The 25,676-nt window shown below is 42.9% G+C and overlaps 1 protein-coding gene across 1 annotated transcript in view; it reads left to right on the top strand.

The window, feature by feature from the left end:
• ARPC2 (actin related protein 2/3 complex subunit 2) overlaps positions 1-24,884 on the top strand; it is a 29,006-nt gene extending 4,122 nt beyond the window's left edge. Inside the window, exons 3-11 of the mRNA XM_049614909.1 lie at positions 4,012-4,046; positions 6,050-6,162; positions 10,012-10,057; positions 13,036-13,222; positions 14,120-14,213; positions 19,589-19,715; positions 21,204-21,304; positions 21,760-21,860; positions 24,425-24,884. Of these exons, the coding sequence (XP_049470866.1) occupies positions 4,012-4,046; positions 6,050-6,162; positions 10,012-10,057; positions 13,036-13,222; positions 14,120-14,213; positions 19,589-19,715; positions 21,204-21,304; positions 21,760-21,860; positions 24,425-24,449 (829 nt within the window). The 3' untranslated portion in view covers positions 24,450-24,884. The remainder of the gene's footprint in view (positions 1-4,011; positions 4,047-6,049; positions 6,163-10,011; positions 10,058-13,035; positions 13,223-14,119; positions 14,214-19,588; positions 19,716-21,203; positions 21,305-21,759; positions 21,861-24,424) is intronic.
• Positions 24,885-25,676: the final 792 nt, after the last annotated feature.

Here is a 25,676-nt window from a genome sequence, read left to right as displayed (position 1 = left end):
CTGATGACTCCTCAAGGGCAGAGCCTGTCCCTGGTCATCATTCTTTCCCAGCATCCTCACTGTATATAGAGTTAGCTCAGTAAATATTTTCTTGAAGGAAGGGATGAGCCCAGATAGGATGGATCTTAGTTTCTTTAGGTGCTGATTTTATCACTTTTCTGACATTGTGTGAATCGACTTTTAGATCATCTTTGTTCTCCATATCTTGAGATACAGCTTAGTAGAGAGTAAGGACCGCATTTCTCTAGTCTTTGCTCAAATGGGATGATGGGAGCCTTCTAGGAGAATTACAGAAGAGAGATCAGAAACCTTACAGTGAGATAGCAGAAGTCAGTAATTCGTCTCATTCAGCTCAGTGAAGGGATAAGTAGAAGAGGGACATAAATGCCCAAATGGGGAATTGGATGCATTCAGGAGTAAAGGCTCCAAAATCCTTAATGAGAAAAGAGGATTGGAAAATGAAGTTGTCAGGAGTTCTTAACTGATGAATTAGTAACATTCTAGGAACTTCCTTAGAAGAAGGATAAGAGTAGGAGTGCCTGGGTGGCTCAGTCGGTTAAGTGTCCAATTTCACCTCAAGTCATGATCTCACAGTTGTGAGTTTGAGCCCCACATCGGGCTCTGTGCTGACAACTCAGAACCTGGAGCCTGCTTCAGAGTCTGTCTCTCTCCCCACCCCCCGCTCATATTCTGTCTCTTTCTCTCTCTCAAAAATAAATGAGTTTTTTTTTTAATGGAAAAGGATAGCAATTTTTTTCTAAGGATTTTAAAAATAGTGTTTGAAACCCATCTTAATGAATTGAATATGTTTTAGTATCTTGTGCTATCTAGTCAGTAACCCTGAGGGCTTATCTAGCTGATTTGTTCCAGGATTCTGGACATTAAGCACTCTGATACTAATAGGGTTCCGTTTCTCCTGGTACTGCTGACCAATTTCTGATTCTGGGATTTAGCACAATCCCACAACTTCTCCCAACCATGGCTTCAAGGTGTGGTCTCTTCTGACTCCACCTAGAAGAAACACTAATTCATTGATTATCATCTATGAATTAGACACTTTGCTATAAGCTTTAACATAATTTCATTTGATTTCAAAATGGGCCTGTGTGACAGCAGTTCCCATTTACAGTTGAGAAAAGTAGGGCTGATGGGAATTGTGGAGGGAGTAGACATAGGTATTATGCACATAGGTATTAACCAGCTACCTTTCACTGGTGACTTCTGACCTTGTTTATGATATGTCACAAACAGAATATGATATTCATAAGGCACGTTGGGTAAATGGCCTAGCCTAGAGATCCTTCCACTGGACTGCCCTAAGGGCTGCAAGGATCATTATTATCTCAGCAGGTCTGTAACTTAGTCACAAGACACTGGTTGGGAAACTTGCACACATGTCATCTCAATTAGTCTTCACAACAACCTTTTAATCTCCATTTTCTAGAAAAGGATCCTGAAGCTCAGCAACATTGAGTAACATCGAATGTGGTTACATAGCCAGTAAGTGACAGGACTTGTGTTGAACAGTCAACTCGGAAGGATTTGCTTTTATTGTGATTAAACTCCCCCTCAGCATCTGAAACTTTGGCAGATGGTAAAACAAAAAACAACTTACCCATTTATCTTTTGGTCTATTAAGTGGTATGCTTTCCCCCAGTAAGATAAAACATACCTTACTCCCCTCTAGCTCCTTGGTTTTAAGCCACAAAAGTAAATAACAAACACCTGGTCTTGGAATTGACACCATCCTGTTTGGTCTGTGTCACGCTTGGTATGGTCTCCTTGTTGGGGCACAGAGTTGTAACTCCCATATAACTTCTCAGGAAGACTCCTTTGGCCCAGTGTTCTCCTCTACAGCCTGTCTCCTCTACAACCTTTTGTGCAGCCATAAATAGTAAACTAAAATATTAATGGTGGTTATTTGACAGATATTCCCAAGTCAGGCAGCAAACCACTTAGGATAGCTCTTGGTAAGCAACTTCTCCCTGTGGTTAGGGAACTTCACAGTCTAGAGAAATTCAGAGTTTCAGCCTTAAAATGTTTATCGCTTAGAACCTTAATGTTTTTTATTTATACCTAATTTTTCTTGGTCTGTTGATGAAGTAGGAGGGGGGGGGGAATTCAGTCCTCCGTTGGCTGAGTTAAAGCCTAAAGATTAAAAAAAAAAAAAAAAAAAAGACCCAACCACCTACTAAGTGATCCAATATGGACTTTTACAAGCCTCCACCCTGACTTTTTGGCACAGCCACCCTTCCCCAGGAAAATACACTTTGGTGCTTCCTCCCATTGTGCAGCTTCTTAATATTTCGTCTAAATGAGCCATAGATTAATGTTTGTGCTGCTTCTTCCTTTGTCCTTGTTTTTTAGCGATGAGGAATGGTGGTTGGCCATTCATTGCCTTTGTCTCCTGGGGTGCAGTTTCAAATGAAAGATCAGAAGCAACTTAAATTTTCATTTCTTTTTTTTTTTTTTTTCCCATCATATTCTGAACTCACTGCTTCCCCATAAACACACCTGATGCTTCCATTCTTAGAGACTCCCGAAGTGTTTTTCCTGAGTCACATATGGATGGCTTTGAAGGAGTAGGGTGGAACTTCATATGTGACCTGTATAGGTTGATTTTTCAACGGGACTAGCATATGTTTAGTAGAAGCCAGTTTCCTGGAAAGGTATTGTTTAGCATCTGTAGCAGCTTTTTAACAGTCATAAACCACACTCTATATTCCATTATTTCCCAGCAACCCTGGAGGGCAACTCAGTCTTGGTTCCCTTTACAGGTGAGGGAGCAGAGATAGTATAAAAGATATGTTCTTGATTATGAGGTCTTGAGCAAATTAGGCAAGGATAAATGTGAAAATGTGTATGTCTTGTCTTCTGGTCCATAAAACAAAGTAGAGTCATTTGAGTCATAGGTAGCTAGTGATAAAACTGTGGCGTCTTCCTTTGTTTCCTACCGTTGGGCTTGGAGAAGTGGGGCTATCACGTAAGGTAGCTTTTCACAGGAGGTTAATTGGCCATTATTGTTTATAGCTAGGATGTATGTCATGCTTTCTAGGTAAGAACTCAGCAACATTTATCAAATAGAAGTTTACATACCAGGCTGAGCTGGCAGCTGCACAGAAAGTATCAGGCTGTCGTCATTACCTTCCAGGATAAGTTGTTTCGTGTCCGTTCTCTTGCTTTATCTTTAGCAGTTCTATGAGGTCAGTAGGGTCATCGTGTTCTCCCATTTTATAGGTGAATAGGTGAGAAAATAAAGGTGTGTGGATGTTAACTCGTCTGAAAAACATGGTCTTGATGAAGAGCTAAAGTTGAAAAATCGGAGTCCTGACTGTTCCCAATGATTTCACAGTGTTACTTTGTGCTGCGCTTTCTGTGGAAATGTCACACTGTAATTTCAAAACAAAACAAAACTAGGGTAGAACCTGTCAGAGAGGACTTCATGGAGGAGAGTGGTGAGTACTTTGGTGACATAAAGGGAGAGGAAAAGATGTGTAGGAAGACTTACAAGTTGTCTTCGAACTGATACAGACTTTCTGTTTTGTTTTATGGCCTGAGATCATCCTTTCATCTTAAGTATATTAAAAACCATTCTACATTCTGTTTAGCAGTTTTCCTGCTGAGTGTACTACCTCTGTCTCCATCACTACAGTCCTGTGGAGGGAGACACTGATCAAAAGATAGCATTTTGTAGTTCACGTATGCAAAGGTGTATATCATAATGTTAAGGAATTCTAAATTGAAGTTAAGCGCCAACCACGGCAGAGATTCGACAGCAGCTGGAAAACAAAAGCAGTACCTGTCCTGCTTCCTTTTTGTATCCTCCACCTTAAGTGAGCCCAAAGGTTCAGGTACATGAGAAAATGAATTGTGTACTCAGATCAGCAGTCAGCATAAAATTGGTACTGAATGCTGTGATCTGAAGTAAAGCTCAGGAGCCTTTGCAAGGCCCCTGGAAGGCAAGCTGCAAAACAACCGTCTTAACTAAGGGACTCTTCTTTTGTTTTGCAGTAACAAACCAGAAGCAGTAGAAGTAACATTTGCAGGTAAGTGTCCTTACTTCAACCTTGTAAAGCTAATATAAAAATAGAAAAACAAAATAGCTTCTAAAATAAATTTTGACATTCGGGGTACAATCCCTTGATCGTGAAGGCTTTTTTGAGGTCATTGTTTCAGATGACTATTTTATGGATTTATTGGACTGTGTAAAGTTAACCTGCTGGTACCTTAGAAGGTTGTGTTTACTTTTGTGGTACGAACCAAAGTTTGTTTAATTTGGAAATACTAAATTATCTTCAAGTAGCCTTCCTCTCAGTTTGCCTAGCACTAGAGTAGTGGGGAAACATGGAAAATGCTAGAGACCTGTTCAGCAAGTCAGAGGTTATTGCTTTCTATTTCCTGTAAAGAATTAGATATTGATACTACTCACTTGCTGTGTGAACTTCAAGGAGTTAAACAGTCACCCTCCATAAAATGAGGGTACTTGACTAGATGGTCTTGGAACACTTCAGCTCTAGTGCTATGACAGGAGTCCGGCTACCATCCCCGTCCCCTCCTACTAACTGGCAATGCCAGGTCTCCCTAAAGTGGTGGCACTCAGCCCCTGGTTTCAGGAACTACACAGGGTGAGTTCTCTCTGTACTGCAGGAAAATAGCCAAAGAGAGGGGAGACCTATATAGAGATTAGAAGAAACTTAAGAGATAACCAAATGCAGTGTAGATCCTAATTCAAATAAGACAACAGTATTTTAAAACTGTTTTTTTGGGGGCGCCTGGGTGGCTCAGTCGGTTGGGCGTCCGACTTCGGCTCAGGTCATGATCTCACGGTCTGTGAGTTCGAGCCCCGCGTCGGGCCCTGTGCTGACAGCTCAGAGCCTGGAGCCTGTTTCAGATTCTGTGTCTCCCTCTCTCTCTGACCCTCCCCCATTCATGCTCTGTCTCTCTCTGTCTCAAAAACAAATAAACATTTAAAAAATAAAAAATAAAAAAAAAATAAAACTATTTTTTGGGGTTTTTTTGAGACCAAATATTTGAAGACTTGACTGGATATTTGATATTAAGTAGTTGTTTTTAAAAATATAGGCATGGCAACAGTATTGTGGCTGTGTTTTCTGAAATTTCTTCTTTATCATTTAGAGATACATTCTGAGATAATTATGAATGAAATGATGTGATGTCTCAGATTTGCTTCAGAATAAATCATTGCGAGGGGGGTATCCCAATAAGATTGGGCCATGTTGATCATTGGTGAAGCCACATGGTGGGAACTAGGAGTTCATTATACATTATCTCGTATGCATATTTAACATACATCACAACAAAAGCTTTTTAAGAAATAACTTTCAGCACCAAGCTGTGATGAAGGTAAGAATAGCTTTGTAATTTTAGTAAAGAGCAATGAGGGGCACCTCGGTGGCCCAGTCAGTTAAGCATCTGAAACTTGATTTTGGCTCACGTCATGATCTCACAGTTCGTAAGCTTGAGCCCTCGTGAGCCCTGTCTTGGGCTCTGCACTGACAGGGAGGAGCTTGCTTAGGATTCTCTCTCTCTTTCCCTCTGTCCCTGCCACTCCCCTGCCCCTTCTGTCTCTCTCCCGAAATAAATAATTTTTTTTTTCCTTAAAAAGAGCAAAGTGGGGCATCTGGGTGGCTCAGTTGGTTAAAATGTCTGACTCTCAGTTTCAGCTTAAGTCATGATCTCACGGTTTGTGGGTTCGAGCCCCACGTCAGGCTCTGCACGGACAGTGCTGAGGCTGCTTTAGATTCTGTCGCCTCTCTCTGCCGCTTTTCTGCCCTTGTCTCAAAAGTAAACATTTTTTTTTATTTTTTTTAAATATTTTTTTTTAAAGGGGGACAGATAAGTACTTGACAGTTCTGTCTCAGTGTTTATACTTTCTGCATGGATTTAAACTTTTGCTTATCTGCACATATTTTGCTTATATGCCTACTTACAAGGGAGACCTCCTTGTGGCCTGTAACGAGGTAGCCAGGTGCCTTAAGGTCTTATTCCCCATTCCCAAGTTAAGCAGTTTTATTTGCTTTCTTCACAGATTTCGATGGAGTCCTCTATCATATTTCAAATCCTAATGGAGACAAAACAAAAGTGATGGTCAGTATTTCTTTGAAATTCTACAAGGAACTTCAGGCACATGGTGCTGATGAGGTATGTTCCACATCATTTTCCTCAGGACTCTTATTTCCTTGTCACCTTTAACTGGCAGCTTGCCACTCATAGAAGGTCCATGGCACTGACCACCCCTACCGGCACTGGCCACTTTGGACAGCTTGCCCACCTAACCAGGGGCTCTTGACTCCATTGTCCATAATGATAGAAAGGGTGTTTTTTAGAAAAGGCTTTGGCTGTTTATTACTCGGGGAAAATAAAGATGGTCCCTAACTAATGAAATGAAAACTTTTGTTCTCCAAAAAATGCACTGAAGAATATTTCTTTGACCAACATAAAAATAGCTACTGCAAGACTGAGATAGGTTCCGTTCTGTTTCTATGATATCGTGAAGCAGGTATGTAACTCTGGCCTTAAAGGTTTATGATCTTAATTTCATACTGTAGAAATTTAGGCACAAATCTACCCTTTTAGTTTTTTGGTTTAAACTTCTTTAGAGCTGGCCTCTTTAAGTATCTCTTCTTCCTTTTGACTACTGTACGGGAAATAAAAAGATGTCTATGCATTATGAAATTCTTGATGGCCATGCCTCATTCACTGGCTTCTTTCTATAGCTAAAGTAGCAGGTTTGGTTCCTGTTGAACTGTATTTGCTCTGGGGAGAGCCATTTATGGAAGAAAGAAAATGCTGTTACACCAGTGTGCACACGTTGTGGTTGGGTCTCAAAGCAGGAAGTATGACTCAGTTCCTGAATCAGTTTTCAAATATCTTTTAGTTTTAACAAGCTAGGTTCTCCTTAATCTGGTGAATGAAGATATGGCCATTTCTGTTTTCTTTGTGATTAAGGGTAGTAGTTTTTTAGTTATTTAAAATTTATGCAGTGAAAAGGCTGTTGGCAAAAAAAAAAAAAAAGATCAAAATCTCAATAATATTTTGGTATAAAAACTAAAATTAATGTTAACCAAATAGAATACCAAGAGCCATAGGCAGTCACTTAGATATTCATATGCAATTGATCTGTCCCAGCATTTCAAGGGGAGAGCCAAAACCTTTTCTGATTTGCCTCATAAGTTCAACGGTAGAAGAAACGTTTACAGAATTTGTGTTCAGGGTTGTTTTACATGAAACAAAATCTTCAGCAAGAAGACCTAGCCTTATAAAGCATAAGAAGGATCATTCTATAAAAGCTAGTGGCCAACTCTTCCCTTTACCACATTCAGAGTAAAAAGAAACAAGTGGCTGTTAAGGTGGCCCTGCTTTTGATTAACCATAAAATAACTAGCTGTAAAGAATTGTTAAACCTTTGAACAGACAGCTCAAAATCGTGTAATCATTTTCCCTAGACAGTCCTCTTTGTGTAAAGATGCAGGTGTGGTGATAACAATAATCCTTGGGAGGGGAAGAAAGTGTAACAGCTAGATTTCTTAAATCTCCTTTCCAGACTGCTCTCCATGCACTGGAGCTCCATAACAGCACTATTCTTGTAGCTCCCACAGGGCCAAAGAGCCAGCTCCACCCGCTCAAGTGGGTGGAGCAAGTAACATTCACAGTTCGGGAGCAGAGGGCACAGTAAATGGCTCCCTGAGTTGGTTAAACAGTGACCAGCCTGTGATAACCGGAGGCAGCTTGTTACTTTGAAAGCCTCTGCTGCTAGGGTGGGAATGTCTGATGGTGAGCATCAGTGGGTTGCCTCCACCCATCTCCTGGTGTCAGGTTGGAAGATGGTGCTCATTGAAAAAGGGAATCATACAGGGTTAAAAGTGCAAGTGAAATAAACAGGGAGGCAACCGTTGGTTTCACCAAGGGGGAGGGAGCAGAGGAGTTGAACGTGGCTGAAATTTGGCTGTAAGAACCTCTCAGATCTCAGAATTTTAACTTTGCTTGGAATTAAACTAAGAATTAGGAGCTATGGTTTTTTTTTCTCCCACATCTAACTTTCCCTTTCTCCTGGTACCCATAGTGCTCACAGTACAGAATTATAGCTCAGAGGTGGGATGCCAGTGAAAATTCTTAAGGGATGTGCCTGTTACTTCCCTACCCCCACCCCTTCACCCCATCTCCAGGACTCTTTAGGAGAAGTGGTATATAGGACACCTGAAGATCAGGTCTCCCTGTGCCACCAAAAAACTCTGTGACCTTGAACTTCTCCCTTCAGTTCCTCTTCTGTAAAAAAGATAACCTCACAGTGGCTATATGGTCACCAGATCACAACTGCATGTGGCATTACTTGTCTTTTGCCTTTGTACAAACAGATGTGATCGCTGATCCATGCTTTGAGGTCCATTCCATTATCCACATTTACAGATAGAGAATTTCTTCCAGCTGTATAAAAATGGTTACATAAATATGTGGAATCTTAAAGAATATTTAAGAACAGAAGGAAAGAACTTCACCATGTGAAAATTTTTTCAAATATGACTTAAATATATGGTTTGCTGCTGATTTTTTTTTTTAATCTCTGAAGTGTACATTGAAAGTAAGAGTCAAAGAAAACAACAGTATTCACTCAGCTCTGTTTATTGAAAGTCCCCATATGTGGGCGCGTGTGGATGCAGAGACCACAGCAGTGAGCAGGGCTGAGTGCTTGCTTGCACAGAGCTCCCCTCTAGTGCTCCTGTGTCTGCAGTCCTTTTCTTAGCTGATGGAATTCTGTTGAAGATGCATGTATAACTCCTACAATTAAAAGTTGATGGCTTTTGTTTACTTTTAATTGGTAACTTGTCAAGGATTAAGTATCCTTTTTTTTTTTTTTTTTTTGGCATCCCAGAAAATTTCAGAGGATCATTAATGTGTTTGTGGTGAGATAGTGTTAAGAAATTGACTGAATGTCAAGAGACAAAACCATGCAGCCTTTTATATTACTGTTACATACGCTGTTAAGTATACTGGCCTCAGTTTTCCCTTCTTGTGAAATAGTGGTGACACTTTCCCTCCCTAAGTATGTTTTTAATGAGGGTTAAGAATAAGTCATGTCTGTGTTTAGTCTGTTAGTCATATAAAGACTACTAAATACCAAAAAGGTTACCAAGTTCTGACGATTCTAATATTTACATTTTTCTGTCTTCAGATAGCTGCCTTTCTACTGCTTATTGTATTCTATATAACATTTAAGTCTGAACTAGGCCTTCCAGAATAAAAGGTTTGTTTCCTAAACTGTCAGCCTAGGAGAAATTACCACCAGGTGAAACAGTCGTACTGACAGAGAAGAAATAGGAAGGTGTAAAAAGGGCTCTTGTTTTATCATTTACTCCCCAAAGCTGGAGAGTAGCCAGCAGTAAGTATTGGTTTTGGGGAAAAAACCATTTAGAGAGTACAACCTTCTGTGGGCCCTCCAGTAGAAACAACTGGCTAAGGTGCAATTATCTGTTGTCTTTTGCATAAAACTGGTGATGAACTAAATAATTTGAAAGCTTACAAGATAAGCAGGCTAACTGGAATCCGATCCCAGCAATTCTGGTTTTTCTCTCTTCACTCACCTCGGTTACTGGTTTGGCCTGTACTTAGTTGATAACTGACGTAATCTGTCACTCAGGTTTGCCATTCTTCTGCATTCTTAAAAACATGATGGTGTGCAGTATATGGTCTGGAGGAGAACAGAGAACATATAAAGGATGTGACTGAATCCTGAAAGAGTAAAAGATGAGCCTTGACTGAAAAACAGATCCTAGATTAATTAACCTTTTGTATTCAGTCTCAGTTCTGTGAGTGATTTGCTTGGTAACTCAGATACATGTGCTTCTCCTTGTGTATCCAGTGTCCCATCCACCAAATGAAAGTTAAGAAATCTGGCTTGAAGAAGCTTGGGAAATTCAGTGCTTTTAAAAAAAAAAAAAAAAAAAATGACATTATCATGACCTTTGGATTAACATTTGTTTTTGTATTTTCTAGTTACTAAAGAGGGTGTATGGGAGCTTCTTGGTAAATCCCGAATCAGGTATGTAGTCCCGTAAGCAACTGTGGAATGACCTGGAAAGAGACCTGTCCTGTTTGTACTCTGCTTTTTTTTTTTAAACAAAGCATTTCATTTAAATAGTTTTCATTTTACAAATATTTCTGCCTGAGCCCAGTTCCCACTTCAGTCCTCTCCACAAAAATAAAGCTGTTTCCAAAAGCTAAGGGGCTTTGCACTGTCCAGGAATGGTTCACAGTGTGGTGTGCAGAACTGCTATATGTTGTCATTTTTAACATTTTACTTGGTGGGGCCAAATGACTCTTCCTTAATCTTTCAACCAGTGGGCCATTTTTATTTGCTTGCTCATGGTGATGAAAATGTCTTCTGAGATTAAGCAAACCTTGGTTTTCACCCCAGCCCCCTATTAACACCATTTTCTGTGCTCTGCACATGTGGAGAAGGAAACACAACTGTTCTCACATATTCAAGTAACAAAAATTTCAACCCCTTCTTTTAATCTGTTCTTCTAATAAAGAATAAATCGCCTCTTTGCAGCCGCGGGAATTGAAAAGCACCATGGCCCACCATGGCCTTCCTTAATTACAAGAGCTATGTTATACTGCTTTATAGGAGAGACAAAGCAAAAAAACTGAACAATTTTTTCCTCCTTGTGAATAGGTGGTAGTCTCAAGTTCTGAGGCGTTTAGCTGGACCCCCCGATGAGGACCAAGTAACATAGTGTTACTCAAATGTTGTTCCTGTGGTACTTTGCAAATTTTACCCGTGGTGCTTTGCAAATTGTTCTAAGAAGGAAGGTGTGTCTGTGTCTTTTAACAGCAGTTATTACTTTTGCTAGCATATTTCCTTCCCCAACCTTCGTGGCATTTTTCTTTGTTTTCATGTTTATAATATGACATGCTTCACCACTCCCAGTAGAATACCTTCTCCTGTCTTCTGTATGCTACTCTGGAAACAAAAATGGCAAATACAGAAGCCTTTGGGATATAACTTGTTACTAGGAGTACTGCGCGTGGGAGCATTGACTGCAGTCCAGAAAGAATACTAAAATGTGTTCATCCCCAAATTGATGTAAAAGTGTATCGCAGAAATAAAAACCAAAAAATAAATAACATTATAGGCTTTAAGAGGAATCAAGGAATTTCAGAAAGAGAGTGAGGAAAGGGAGGGAGGAAGGGAAGAAGCAGAACTAGAACAGAAAAAAATCATATAGGAACTCTTGGGCATGCTTGTCACAGCTCAGATCAAGCAGTGTGTCGGAACCACTGGGGTGTAACACAGAGGTTAGGTTTCTGTCCCTGAGCCTTTTCTTACACTTCCCGCTAAAGCACAGGCAATGCCAGACTGCAGACCTTGTGTTCATACAAGTGCAAAATATAAAAACTTGTGGAAGTAGTGTGTCTCCTGTTTCTCTGTGAGTTTATCTAGGCAAGTTTGGGGAACTCACCAGGCCGTACTAGGTCTTTACTTTTAATCTATTCTCAGGATGTTCTCTTCATCATATCAAAGCCTTCTTTAAGTCTGACTTCAGCTGTAATTTACTTAATTTGTTTTATTTGGCTTCTTGAAACTAACAAACCTCAACTTTAAATATTTTATTTTTCTATCTAATCTTACAGTCTGTTTGCTTATCTGGTTTGTTTTCTGGTACCCAAAATGGAATGGTGGTTGATATTATTTAATATTGGAGTATCAAAAATGTGCTAAGTACAATCTAGAACAGAGATTTAGATAGCTCATGTTCTCAGGGAGGATAGATCCAACAAAAAACACAGACCTGAGGAATGCTCTTGGAAAAAGATTAAATAGTAACAAAGTATAAATGTTTAAGATATTCCTTACAGTTCTGGTAAAATTATTTCCAGCACTTACCTAGCATGTGAAGTGATACTCAGTGATGTACAGATACTCTTACAAAACTGTCTGTATACTTTTTGGGGTGTATTCATCATTTGATCAGATAATCAGTTGTCCCCGCCTTGTTTGCTGGAACTCGTACTCGACATGCTGTAAAGAGGCAAAATAGTGTGTGGTGGTCGCAGACTTAGCTTTGGGGCCCATTTATTGATGACCTACTGTGTTCCAGCCGCTTTAAAATGCTATTTTAATTTTCCCAGGTGCCTCTCCCATCCTACCACCCTTTTTAAACAGATGCCAGAATTATAGAGGTTATGTAGTTTGTCCAAGATCACAAAGTGGCAAGGCCAGAATTTGGATCCCATTCTATTCAACTCAAAATAGAGTTGCTGACACCTCTATATCCTGCTGCATTTAGCATGGCACTTTGCTCCTTTGAACTTCCTTTTCCCTCTAAGATGAGAATAACCGTATCTGGCCTGCTTACTTCAAAGAATTTTTACAGAAATTAAATGAAGTAAGATATTTTAAAACACTTTGAAATTTTTAGTGTATACAAGGGAAAGCTATTGGAGAGGTATACACACACACACACACACACGTCATATATATAGACATACACACTCTTAAGGTTTTTCCGTACCTTCCCTCCTTCCACAAAGGGTTTGTGATGGCATGCAAGAAGTTGTATTGTGTTTTTATCAGAAAGCTCCCCAGCTGTTGACTGTGTTAGCACTTGGCAGGTTAAACCATCGAGGAAAAATATGTAACTCATTATAGCTTGATAGCTATAATGCAAGCCCCCTTCCCAACAGTGTCTAGAACACTAAATTTCTAATGAGAGTTCCTGGATTATGGGTTCTTCCTGTTCCTTATTTGTAATCTGTCATCTTTGATATTGATTCAAATTTTTGCAGAGAATTTGTTAATTAGCTGTGTATACTTACAGTGATTTTACAAGAATTGGGGTTTTATTTGCCTTACCTCATTTGCCATATGAGGCGTATGGGAATGCACAGCAATCTACCTGGCTTAAAAGGCATTGAAACAAAATAAAATGTCATTAGAACCTGCAAAGTTGTTTGGTTTTTTATGTGTTGTTTTTTTTTTTTAATATAACCTCTGGGTTTTTCCCCCCCTTCCAGGATATAATGTCTCCTTGCTATATGACCTTGAAAATCTGCCTGCATCCAAGGATTCTATTGTGCATCAGGCTGGCATGTTGAAACGAAATTGTTTTGCCTCTGTCTTTGAGAAATACTTCCAATTCCAAGAAGAAGGCAAGGAAGGAGAGAACAGGGCAGTTATCCATTATAGGGATGATGAGACCATGTGAGTATAGGACTTGGCCCTAAAGCCTGGGTGTGTCTGTTATATGCCCTTACTGAAAGACACATGGTTAGATCAGACCTTAAACTCTATTGGGTGAATATCCCTAACGTGTCTTTCTCATAAAATTCTCAAAGCCAAGGTATAGATGATGGGGGGCGGGGGGGGCCACTTCTGCTAGTCTCCAGATATCAAAAGTTGACTAAAGAAGAAAAGTGAATCCACTGCTTTCCTTTAAGACACCACTGTTGAAGGTTTCCTTCAGTAATATAGCCTAGGTAATGAAGAGGTAGAGGGTGACCATGGAGTCTGTGTTTTTGCAACTCTTGAATCATCTACATACTAGGAATCTCATAGTATATAAAGAAATAAAAGGGGCGCCTGGGTGGCTCAGTCGGTTAAGCATCCGACTTCAGCTCAGGTCGTGATCTCACGGTTCTCGTGGGTTCGAGCCCCACATCGGGCTCTGTGCTGACAGATCAGAGCTGGCGCCTGCTTCAGATTCTGTGTCTCCCTCTCTCTCTGCCCCTCCCCTGCTCATGCTCTGCCTCTCTCTATGTCTCAGAAATAAATAAATGTAAAAAAAAAAAAAATTTTTTTTTTAAAAGATGTTTAGGAGTGAAGTTCTGAGAATCACTAACACTAGTAGATTCCACATCTTACCACGTAGACAGATTAGTACCATCTACTTTGGGTGATCTTCATCTCCTACCCCTCTCAGGGCATGTGTGCATTATATAGACTTTGCTGGTCATACATACTTAGTCTCCTTTGGCATGCCTTGTTTTATGAATTAAAAGATTTATGACTGTACCCGCCTGTTCCGCTTCGAGATCAAGTTCTTGACAAAACCCCATTCTGATTCTGTACTTACTACTTCATGGGTTGTGTTCCCCTCAGGTATGTTGAGTCTAAAAAGGACAGAGTCACAGTAGTCTTCAGCACAGTGTTTAAGGATGACGACGATGTGGTCATTGGAAAAGTGTTCATGCAGGTATGGAATGGACGTGTTTTGGGGGAGGGATGCCGCAGCGTGGCGGTTTATACTGTGAAGCATAGAAGAGGAGAGCTGGCGGCTCTGCCGATGCCAGAACTTGTTGAAGGTGTAATTAAACAGCTCCCACCCAACCCACTGCATGTAGTTGTTCCTTAGTGGTTTTAGCCTCTGCAGGACTAGACTGAAAGAGTGAATGGAGTACCAAACATACTAATGCTACGACTGAATATTAAGCACCCTTGCTGCCACTGAGTCTTTGATTTAAAGCTTGGTCGGGTTTCCTACCCTCTTGTCAAGTTTCCTGAGGTTTCTGGCAAGGTCTGCTCTTGGTTTAGTCCTAAAGTCTTTTCAGAACAGAATCCCTAGAAAATTCCTAAGTAGTAGACAGTACATTAATAGGCTAGAGTCCTTGAGTGGACCGTGAAGCAAATTGACCCGAGTTTGCCTGAGGTCACTGTAGAGCTCTTTCCTCAGAAGCAGCTCGCCTACCAAGAAGAGAGTAATGGGGCTCAGCGGGACATTGTGTAATTGGATTTCTGGTACAATTGGACTCTGGTCTGGTACAGTACCGCATTGTGGCTCTGTCATGCTGTCTGCGAACCAGTTGCTGACTCTAGGACAGGAGAGCTCGTTGGTGAAGTGGTATCCAGGCTGATTTCTTCTGAGGTGGCTCAGCATTCAAAATCTAGCTCAGTGCTTACGTTTTCAAGCACCTTTTGTGCATTCGTCCTGTCCCTGGGCAGGGTGAGGAGATTTAAGGACTCTGGACAGCAAACCTTTTTTGCTACATAAGAGTTGTGCTTAATATAGTGAGGATATTTTACGTGTAGCCTCTCTAAAGTGACTAGGGAACTATTCAAAAGTGATAGCCCGAATTTGATCCATCTCTAGTGACTTTTTGTGTTTAGTCTAATTAATCAGAAATGCTGATTTTAGAGTCCCTAGGCGGAAAAATTGGAATATTGACACTTTGAGCATTTGAGAGTACTAAACTTTATGAGAGAGAGAGAGAAAACGAGTGTTGTGTGTGTGTGTGTGTGTGTGTGTGTGTGTGCGCGCGCGCGCGCGTGCACACAGCTATATAGACCTATATCGTGGGTCCTAAATGTAAGCTTCCAGACAGGCATTTCATGTGTTTTTACGCAGAATTGACAGGGGAATTAAATGCAGTAGCTTAGAAATTGGGCTGAATCCAGACTGACATACTAATTTTAAAAGCTATGAAGTATATATTTAGATTTAGCTGGTTTTTTACCAGTCTTGTTCCATTTTATTCCTGGCGACATCTTATTTTTATGCTTTAAACAGATCTTATCTTGGAGAGCTTACAGGAGATTTGTTCCTTAGGAAAATTTTGTGTATTTTTTGCACATGAATTTAAACTCCTCCCTCAAAGTACATGTGGTAGGGGCACTGGTCTAAAAGGGAAAAGAAAGTCTGCATTTTTACACTGACAGTATCTCTAGTTAGTGACTGGACTGGCACCATGCAGACCCATCTGGTGTCCAAGAATGTGAAAAGGCTGTGCTCGGGAAGCCATCTGCTCTGCCTCCCTCTCCAAAGTCAAAGGCTGGGCAATTTATTTGAATTGACCTTTAGAATCCTGGGCTTATTTTGCTGGATTTTACCCCAAGTAAATCATCTGAGAATTTTCCTGGGCCTGGTTATTTTAAATTTCTAGGAGAATGGAGAATAGCACCTGCCTAGCACAGAATGCTGTGACCAGGGACACTATTAAAAGTTCCCCCTGGTCACTGACCTGCTTGCTGCGTATCTTTGTGGGTTTCCGGATCCTGGAGTGGACCTCCAGCCTGGGCAGAACATGTTTCCTGCTTTTGTCATTCAGCAGACTCTGAGGGATGCTTAATGCCCTTGGGAAAAAGACAGAATTTCCATTGCATACTCACATGGATATTCTAGTATTTGCCTTTGGTGCATTATCTCTGTAGACGTGCAAGCTGAGCACTAAAGTCTGATATCATTTCACTGCTTATTCCATGGGAAACATTAAGAACGATACAGAATTTTGGAGATAAGAGTATGGTGAACTAGAATATCTTTCATATTTCTAGATCTTAACGTCAGCCCAGTAACTGAGAAAAGTTAAGTGGAAACCACTGGTTTCTCTATGTTCAGGGACAAGACACAAGCAATCTGCCTCTTAAGCAGTAGTGAAGATACTATGTTGAGGACCCTTTCTACCTGGATACCTGTGTGGTGATAGCTGTAGGATATTTTCCTGTACTGGGAGCACTGAGTCAAAGTCAGTAATTTTGGTAGATCTTGCCAACCTCCACGGAGGTTGTACCCTTTTCCCTCCCACCTACGATGCATATTTTCCCAGAGTATGTTGTCAGACTTTTGGATTTCTGCCAATCTGATCGGTTTAAAAATGGTATCTATATTCTCTTGCGAACGAGGTCCAATATCTTTTCTTCTGTTGAAGTCTGTTTTTCTTTCCTTTGAGGTGTCTCTATGCCCTTACCCATTTTTGTATTGGGTTATTAATCCCCATTTCTTTATATATTAGAGAGATTAGCCTTTTTATCTATGGTAAGAGTTACAAATATTTTTTCCAGTTTGTCATTAGAGTGTATGGGTTTTTCTTCCCTCACACAGAAGTTTATTTTCACAGAGTTAAATCTCTTCTGTGGCTTTTAGATTTTGAGTCCTTGTTAGAAACACTTTTCCTACTCTAAGATTGTAAAGTTTACCTGTATTATTTTCCTAGTATTTTTACAGTTTCATATTTTACACATGATCTTTTGATTATCTGTTTGGAGTTTCTCCTGGCATATGGTATGAAAGATGGGTCCATCTTTTTTTTCTAAATGGCCACCCACTGGTCTCAGCAGTTGTTTAAAGGCCCATGTTTATACTACCGATTTAAGATGCTGCTTTTTATCATTTACAGGACTCAATTTCTGTATATATTTGGATTTACTCTGAACTTGCTATGATAAATCATGCTTTGATGGAAGAGAGAAATGATACTGTGATATTCAAAAGACATCCTAGTTGGAGGGGGAAAAAAGAGGCATCATTGCTGACGTGCACTTAACAAAGACCCTAATGAAAAAGGAAAGTGATTCAGTCAGTTAAGCATCTGACTCTTGATTGCGGCTCAGGTCATGATCTCATGGTGGTCAGGCTCTGCACTGACAGCCTGGAGCCTGCTTGGAATTTTCTCCTTCCCTCTCTGTCTGTCTCTTTTCTCTCTCTCTCAAAATAAATAAGCATTTAGAAAAGAAAAAGGAGAACTGGGTGGGTCGGTTGATTGTTTCTTAGGTATTATTTAAGAGAGAGCACAGAGGAGCAACAAAGACACAAAGTTGGCCAAAGGGTAGTTCCCCACATGGGAGTATCCTCACCCAAATCTTGAATGTATTGCTTTACCTATACAGAACTGATGAAATGCTAATAAGTCACCGCAGGTTTACACACACCCCATTGGGTTATGAATGCCACAGGTACCAGTGAATTGGAGCCTTCAAGAAGCTTACTGAACACAAGAAAATGCCAGCAGCTATTACCTGTTCTATTTTTTCCCCTGGAGCTAAAGAGTAAAAATAGTAGAAGTTAGAAAACCTCCCAAACCCTTTGCAGAATGAAAAGTGTTTTCTAGAGAAGGGTAACCTCAGAAGCTTTGCTTTAGGAATTACCATTTGAATGATCTTGACTCCTTCCCTACCTCTCCAAATATTTTTCCTTTGAGGAACAAAATTTACAAGAGAGTAACCTAATCTGGCTATGTTAGTTTATTTTCCACCAACCTTTAGAAGCCAAGCAGTGCCAGCTCAGGAGGCAGGGTGGTGGAACAGGCGAGATCCCAGACTGGGCATTAAAACTCCTCAGGTGTTACCCTTCTTTTGCCATTAATTTGCTGCGGGCTTGCTGTATTAGTCCCCATCTCTTCCTTTCCAGTGTGACAGCACTAAGTCAGCTAGAGTAGAAGTGCTTGCTTTTTCACTCAGCAAGCCATGTGCTGTCCAGCCTCTTTGAAGGAAGAGAAATGGGTACAGAATAATAAAGATCCCTGGCTTGTGGAGCTTACAGCCCCTTAGGGAAGCCAGACGCATTAGTGACTAGTAAAGTGTGAGAGTCGAGGCTTAGAGAGAAGACATGGGACCTCCCAACAAGATAGCAGCCAGCTCCCCACGTGTGTTAGAGATGGCGTGTGAGAAGAGACCATATCTGAGCAGCAGTAGGAGAGTGTTGCAGACCAAACAGCTGTATAAACATGCTTTCAGTACTCCTAGAACTGTGGATTTACATAGCCCTTGGTTCCATTCTTCTGTTATCACTCTGGATTTGGATCACCCTGTTTTACTGGCATGGCTGGAAAATCTGGTTCTGTTCTTGCACATCTGGGTTGAGACAGGAATGCCTTGTGTCGTTTTCCTGTGTACACGGGAATGTGTGTGTCAGAGAAGCTTGAGGTTTGGAGATTATGGAGATTAGAACATAGGGGGAATGGCCTGGTTTTTACATCCTCAGTCATTTTCCTGTCGTTTGATGAGGATGGGTACATTTTGTTAAGGGGAATAAGTCCTTATGCACAGTGGTGGTGGGCGAGTCCATAGCCATTCAAGACCAGAATTAACAATCAGGCTTTCATTTCTCATGTCACACAGCCTCCTCCTGTCAGTATACCCTAAAACAACTCAGCTTCTTTAACTCCATTGTCTTCTGCCCCCAAGAAGGGCTTACATTTAATCTGAAGTGCTGATTTCTGGATTCTAAATAGTAACAGTCTAAGATGCCTCCATGAAATAGGACTTGTGCAAAGGCCCAGAGCCCTGAGAAAGCATGATAGTCATGAAACTGGAAGAAGTGGAGATGGGGTAAGGAGGGGTGAGAAATGGGTCAGCCCATAAGAGGCTTTCACACACAGATGAAAGGAGTTAAGATTTCATGTTGGGTCTTAACCAAGCTAGAGCCTAGGTTCCATGCACCCTGAAATTTTAAAGATTTCCTGAAAAATATAAGCTCTTCACATTAAATCTAAAGAAACTAATATGCATTAGTCCTTAATCCTAAAATGTAATCTGGTTCTCTCATGCTTTGCAGTTCGTTGTCTGTTTAGTCTCAGATACACTTTTACCGCATATGTGGTTCCAAAACAAGAGAAAGGAAAAGGGATTAAGAATGCTCTCATCACATTTTGAAGATCCGACTTGTTAAATACTCTGCGATCTCTCCTTTTTGAGTCCAAATCGCATCGATAGCAGCCAGCACTTGTAATATTTCATATTAGGTGTTTATTTTTAGCTATCTGCCAGTCACACCCCACGGGGCCAACCTTATCGCATGAGTCGCCACTCATCTTACATCAGATTCTCTTCTGGTTGCTTTGTGCTTCTTCCCTGCAGGAGTTCAAAGAAGGACGCAGAGCCAGCCACACAGCCCCACAGGTCCTCTTTAGCCACAGGGAACCACCTCTGGAGCTGAAAGATACCGACGCTGCCGTGGGTGACAACATTGGCTATATTACCTTCGGTAAGCAGGGTGGGATTGCTGAGGTTGGGAGCCTTTGATGCATTCACACTGCAGGATGCCAAAACCCAGACAGACCTTTGTTAAAATGTAAAAGGGGCGAAAGCAGGCGTACCACGTCGTTCTTGTCCATTGCTGTGGCTGCAGGAAGGTGTACCGTAATCATTTTCTTTTCTTCCTGTTGGTGTCAAGTGTTGTGAGTTGGGACCACGCAAGCATTGCTGAGTAGCCGACTGGGAGTTCTCAGTCGTTTGGCATTTCTAAGCCAGAACTCCAGCCATGATTCACTTACTCCACTGAAGAAATTTAAGTCTTCCCTTCTTACAGTCGCTCTAGACCAGTGAGCCGGCTCATTATTGTAGCTGATAGTGCGGAATAACAGCTCATTCACTGCGCCTGATGCCACTAAAATGTTGCCTTTTATGAAGTTTAAGTCCCCTCTGTACTGAAGGTGTACCCGTTTATTGGTGATGAGCCCACTCATGTACCATATTTCATTAAAACTGAGCTCCGCTTTTTTTCATGTTACTGTCTTTGAGGTTGGGATGCAGCTTGGAGTTCATGCATGCCACACAGTTTAGTTGGCAGCCTTTCTCTTTATGGTGTATAAACTGAGGGTAGACTTAAAATTGTTGGCATCTTAGATTCTGTGGCCTGTAGTGTTACTACTTCTTGTTTTGCTATTTGTTTCTTTTCAAGGTAAATTGACACAGAGGGCCTACCCTTTCTTATGAGGCATTCCTTTGCATTCTACCAAAACCTCATACTTGGAGGATTTTACTGCTCCCAAGACCACGGAGTAGAGTAGGTGGAAGAGGTGGAGAGGATTCTGGGAAGCCAAAGGGAGGGGTGCAGAGGGCGAGGCTTCAGCTTATAGTGCCGAGGGAGGGGCTTTCCTCATCTCCTAGCCGAAACAACTTCTGCCGTGCCCATCGAGAGGGTTGAGGCCCTTAGGGCTTCGTGTCTAGTTTTCACCACAGGACCACAGAATCTTTTCTGGAAACGAGTTCCTTTGGGCTCACTGTGCCGCAGCACCCGGGGACGTAGAACAGGAAGGCTTTGTTTGCTAGTCATGATCGCTTAAGGTGAAATGTTTTCTCTAAAGTACCCCCCAGATTGCCTGTAGTATCACCTAAAGAGGCTGCCGTGCTGCAGAGGCAGGAGCCAGCAGGTGGAGACAGATGGGGACAGATTCCAGAATGCACAGCCACAGGATAGGATCCAGACCTGGAGTGATGCCCGGGACCAAGCCCTTTTCTGGGGAGCCCTAGTTTTCTACCATTGACCTCCTCCATTTTTCTTGACTTCCGGCATTTGCACTCACTGGTACCAGTCCTGGTTGTGGTATTTATCCTTTCCTCGTCTGAAGGAGGAGGATACAAGTGCATTGCACTAGGCAGGGAGAGGCTGGAGCCAGCTGTAGGCTCTGACCTTCTATCTCTTTGGCCTTGCTGTTACACCCGGACGCCTTGTTTGTGCCCCCACCCACAGTGCTGTTCCCTCGCCACACCAATGCCAATGCTCGAGACAACACCATCAACCTGATCCACACGTTCCGGGACTATCTGCACTATCACATCAAGTGCTCTAAGGTGAGAAGGGACCACGGCACCTTGGCTCCTATGCACCGGGTCGTTCTCTCCACCAGAGTTAATAACATAAAAAAATCATTTCTGTGTGGGGCACACCTGGCTGGCTCAGTCGGCAGAATACGTGACTCTTGATCTTGAGGTCGTGAGTTCGAGCACCATGCTGGGTGTAGAGTTTACTTAAAAAAAAAAAAAAAAAGTCATTCCTGGAGTCCAGCCTGTTGCTATGAACCCTGATGGTTCTAGAGACTTTAAGATATCATGGCCTTTCTTCCATCTCTTCCCCATAGTAAAGAGATGAATCTCTGTCTCCAGGAAGGGTTGCCCTCCTGCTTCCCTGCATGACCTTATGTCGCTCGTAAGGCATATGTTCCCAAACCTTCCTGATAACTTCTACTGAAAGCAAAGCTGTCTTTGTAGAACACGACTGCTTCAGTATCCATTGTGTTTGTTTCCAGGCCTATATTCACACACGTATGCGGGCAAAAACATCTGACTTCCTCAAGGTGCTGAACCGTGCACGCCCAGATGCCGAGAAAAAAGAAATGAAAACAATCACGTGAGTAGGGCAGCCTCCCAGCAGGACCGCCATCCTCTCCTAATCTCACCGAGAGGGAAATGGTGTTGGAGACCTGGTGCTCCAGGTGTCTGGGCAGCAGCTACATGTGAAGCAGGCAGGATGGGGGCCTGTAGCCACCTGACTGACTAAAGATGCAGTGGACAGGTTTTCACTTCTGACGGGGCTGGGCTGCGTTCCCTTGTTTCCACATCTTTGTGAGCCAGGAGAATGGCAGCTAGGGGACGCACAGAGGGACCTTTTTACTGAGATAGCTGTGTTCTCCTTGGGCAGTCTTGTCCTGTCAAGGTCTGCCTGGAGAAACGGAGAGATTTGCTTAAGGACGTTGAGTTGAATGAATAGGTCTGGAGCCGCCCACTCAGTGTTTTGATCCCCTGGTCTGCTTCTCAGCAGGAATTTTGCATGAAGACGAAGTTGTCTCTGAGATGGAAATGTGGACTGGCGCTCCAGTGTTGGCCCTGCGTGCAGGAGAGTCAGTGTGCCCTAGAGCCTAGCTAGAGATTGAGGTCTCTGGGCAAAATGTCAGGTCTTAGTTCCCCTTCTGCTGAAGCTTAGGTGATCCTGTTCTCAAGATAAGGTAACAGGTGCTCATCTGCCAACCTTTGTGCCCGTTCAACGCAAGTCTGGAGGCGAACGAAGCTTCCGCGTACCCCTCACAGCCAGTGCATTTGCCGCCACCTGGTTCTCTTGGGGGTGACCTTTGGCAGGTGTGGTGTGCATAGGACCCCAGGTCCCCTCCCCTGACATGTGAGGCCTCTCCTGCCAGACTAGTTTCTGCTGCCACTTGACAGGATGAGAGAGGTGCCTGACTCTTGGTACCTGAGCAGAAGATTTCCAGTCTCCAATACAGGCAGTTGAAGTCACTCCTGACTTCTTTAGGCAAAGGCTTAGGGGCTGCCCGTCTCATGAAATTGGTACCAAAGGCCTCTCTTCTGTAGTAGCTCTGCACCTCCTGCCCAGAGCCTAAGGAGGAGTGTTCAACCTATAGCTGGATCCTCTGCTTCCAGAGAGGCGTCCAAATGCTCTGGTTACAAAATGGCAGCATTATGCCTTCTACCCTGCAGCTTCACGGTAGGGCCTAAAATGGGCAAAACAAATCCAGTGAGGAGGGTTTGTGTCCTGGAACACACATACTCTTGCTGCCCCTCCAGAACCCTGCCTCCCTCCTGGGGTTTACAAGTTCCCCTGCCCGCTCCACCGCCCCCCCCCCCCTTTCCATGGGACTACTCTTCTCACCAGGCACCACTTTGGTGACCTCAAGTGTGAGGCAGCTGATTCTGTGCCGTTTTCAGGGCCAGTGGAGAGACTCAACCGGCAGCTAGGCACAGCGGAGGGGAGGCTGGGCTCTGTAACTAGTCAGTCATGGGGCTGCCTGCGCCATCTTCGGCCCAGTAACGTCTTATCTGGTCAGAAGAGCCCACCAAAGCAGCCACCGCCCAGTGTCTCCCCACAGGGCTTCTCCCCTCCCCTCCCCTCTGGCCCCACTGGCAGGTGGCCTTGCGGTTGCCACAGAGCAAGTGCACCTGTCTTGGGCTGGGGCAGGAGCAGCTCCAAGTTATCTGTGAGTCTCCTTCCTGGGAGACACGAAGAGCAGCTTTGCCTTTTTCTGTCCTGTGATCTCTGTCTAGCAGAGACGGGCCTCAGAAAGGGGAGGGGGAGGCTAACGACCGCATCCAGGCTGAAAACCGGATTGTGTTACTAAGGATGAGTAGAAGAAGCCAGGACCCTCACACACAGCAGAGAAGGAGGGTTTGCATGGAACAGGATGGCAGGCCTGGCTCAGAAGCCAACTGTACGTGTCCATGCCCCACGGTGCTCTCTGCCAGAATCGAACACTCATGAGCTTTGCACGGTGGGGGGAGACGGGGGCTGATAAAGTATGGTTTCGTTTTGGGGTAAGATGTTCAAGGCAGGAAATTTTAGCCCCCATATCTTTGCCCCAGTTTTCCATCATTCTCAACCCCAGCTTCCAGGCTGCTTTACCAAATAATTTCTGTCTTTGGGAACCAGCCTGTTCCCAAAGCTGGCCCTTCAGAGAAATACCAAGTGGGACAGAACAGAGCACCAGGACTCAGGAGCCTAACGTCAGGCGAGTGTTCTGTAACCCTGGCGTATGGCCCCACATGGCAACACAAAGTGCCTGTACTTGGAAAGTTTGAGCATCTTGCTCCCATGGTGAAAAATGTAAGGGACTGCTGTCCGCGAGCCCGAAAAGGTACAAGCTGTGCAGGAGGAGCCTGAGCTCTCGACCAAGAAGAGGGTTGAGCCCAGTCTGAGATTCAGGTTGGTCTAGGCCGTCCAGAAATTGTGGGCAAGGGATCCTCCCATCTCACTTGGTACATTTAATGCCCTTGTGGTCTTGGCGCAGGTGCTACCCGGGACCCCAGAGTATTCAGCACGAGGAGCTGACGAAACTCTCTGAGCTGGGTCTTGTTCCGGGCCTAGAGGTCCTACGTCCTCTCTCTGGGATGTCATCCCTAGTCCAGGAGTGTGGGGTGGCAGGAAAGGGGACCCAGAAACCCTCACACTTTTCTCTGCTTTTGAAGGGGGAAGACGTTTTCATCCCGCTAACTCTTGGGAACGGGAAGAGGAGGCGGCTGGCAACTGAAGGCTGGAACACTTGCTACTGGATAATCGTAGCTTTTACCGTTGCACCTCTTCAGGTTCTTAAGGGATTCTCCGTTTTGGTTCCATTTTGTACACGTTTGGAAAATAATCTGCAGAAACGAGCTGTGCTTGCAAGGACTTCATAGTTCTCAAGAATTAAAAAAAGAAAAAAAAAGAATTCCACTTGATCAACTTAATTCCTTTTCTTTATCTTCCCTCCCTCACTCTCCTTGCCTTCCCCCCTGTTTTCCAAGCTGTTCCGCTTTGCAATATGTTACTGGTAATGAGTTGCAGGATAATGCAATCTTAACTTGTTTTCTCCTAAGTATTTGAGTTCAAAACTCCTGTATCTAAAGAAATACGGTTGGGGTCATTAATAAAGAAAATCTTTCTATCTTACGTGAGAATTTGCTGGGTTTCTAGACTGAGTCCAAAAGAGAGAGGAGGGTACACGTGGCACTACCCTTGAGCCTACAAACCCAATCTGGAAAACCTTACTTTCAGGAGTGCCTCGGCCCGCCTTAGAGGAGAGAGAGAATGGCTGGCTAGTGAGCTCTTGGTTGGCGTTTCTGAATAAACTTGAACCTGTTTCCTGTAAGCTTTGTTACTAAGTCTGTCTGGCTGTGGCCAAGAAGCTACTGGGCCAGGGACAGTTACATTAAAGTGTTTCTGGCTTACTCTTATCATGAGTAATGCACAGCATTCCCAGAATGTGTTCCATGGCCTGTGTTCTTCTGCAGGACATTGATGGGTATCAAGGTGTGGACCTAATGCAGACCAACTGGCCACCGTTTCTCTTCTCACACAACAACCCAAAAGACGGGCCCTCCACAAAATTCACTTTGGGAGATGCTCACCTAACAGTAGAGAGCCTAGCAAAGTATGCTGATCCCCAAAATAAAATCAGTTCAGAAAGCTTGCTTGGTAAAGAATTATCAGGAGAATTTTCTGAGTACCTGAAATGATCTGAGGGCCAGCCAAATGGTTTCTAGCTTTTTGCTTTCCCTTCTAACTTGTCTCCACCTAGTGCGGTACGTTCCAAACTGGTTTGAGACCCATTAATGAATTGTGAACTCCTGACTTTTTTATTTCCTAGACGGGTTTGAGATCATTGTAGGTTCATATGCAGTTACAAGAAGCAATACAGAAATCCTATATACACTTCACCCAGCTCCCCCTAGCGGCAACATC

This window comes from Panthera uncia (assembly GCF_023721935.1).
Source record: "Panthera uncia isolate 11264 chromosome C1 unlocalized genomic scaffold, Puncia_PCG_1.0 HiC_scaffold_3, whole genome shotgun sequence".
Classification (NCBI taxonomy): domain Eukaryota; kingdom Metazoa; phylum Chordata; class Mammalia; order Carnivora; family Felidae; genus Panthera; species Panthera uncia.
This window is presented reverse-complemented; position numbering and strand designations above follow the sequence as displayed.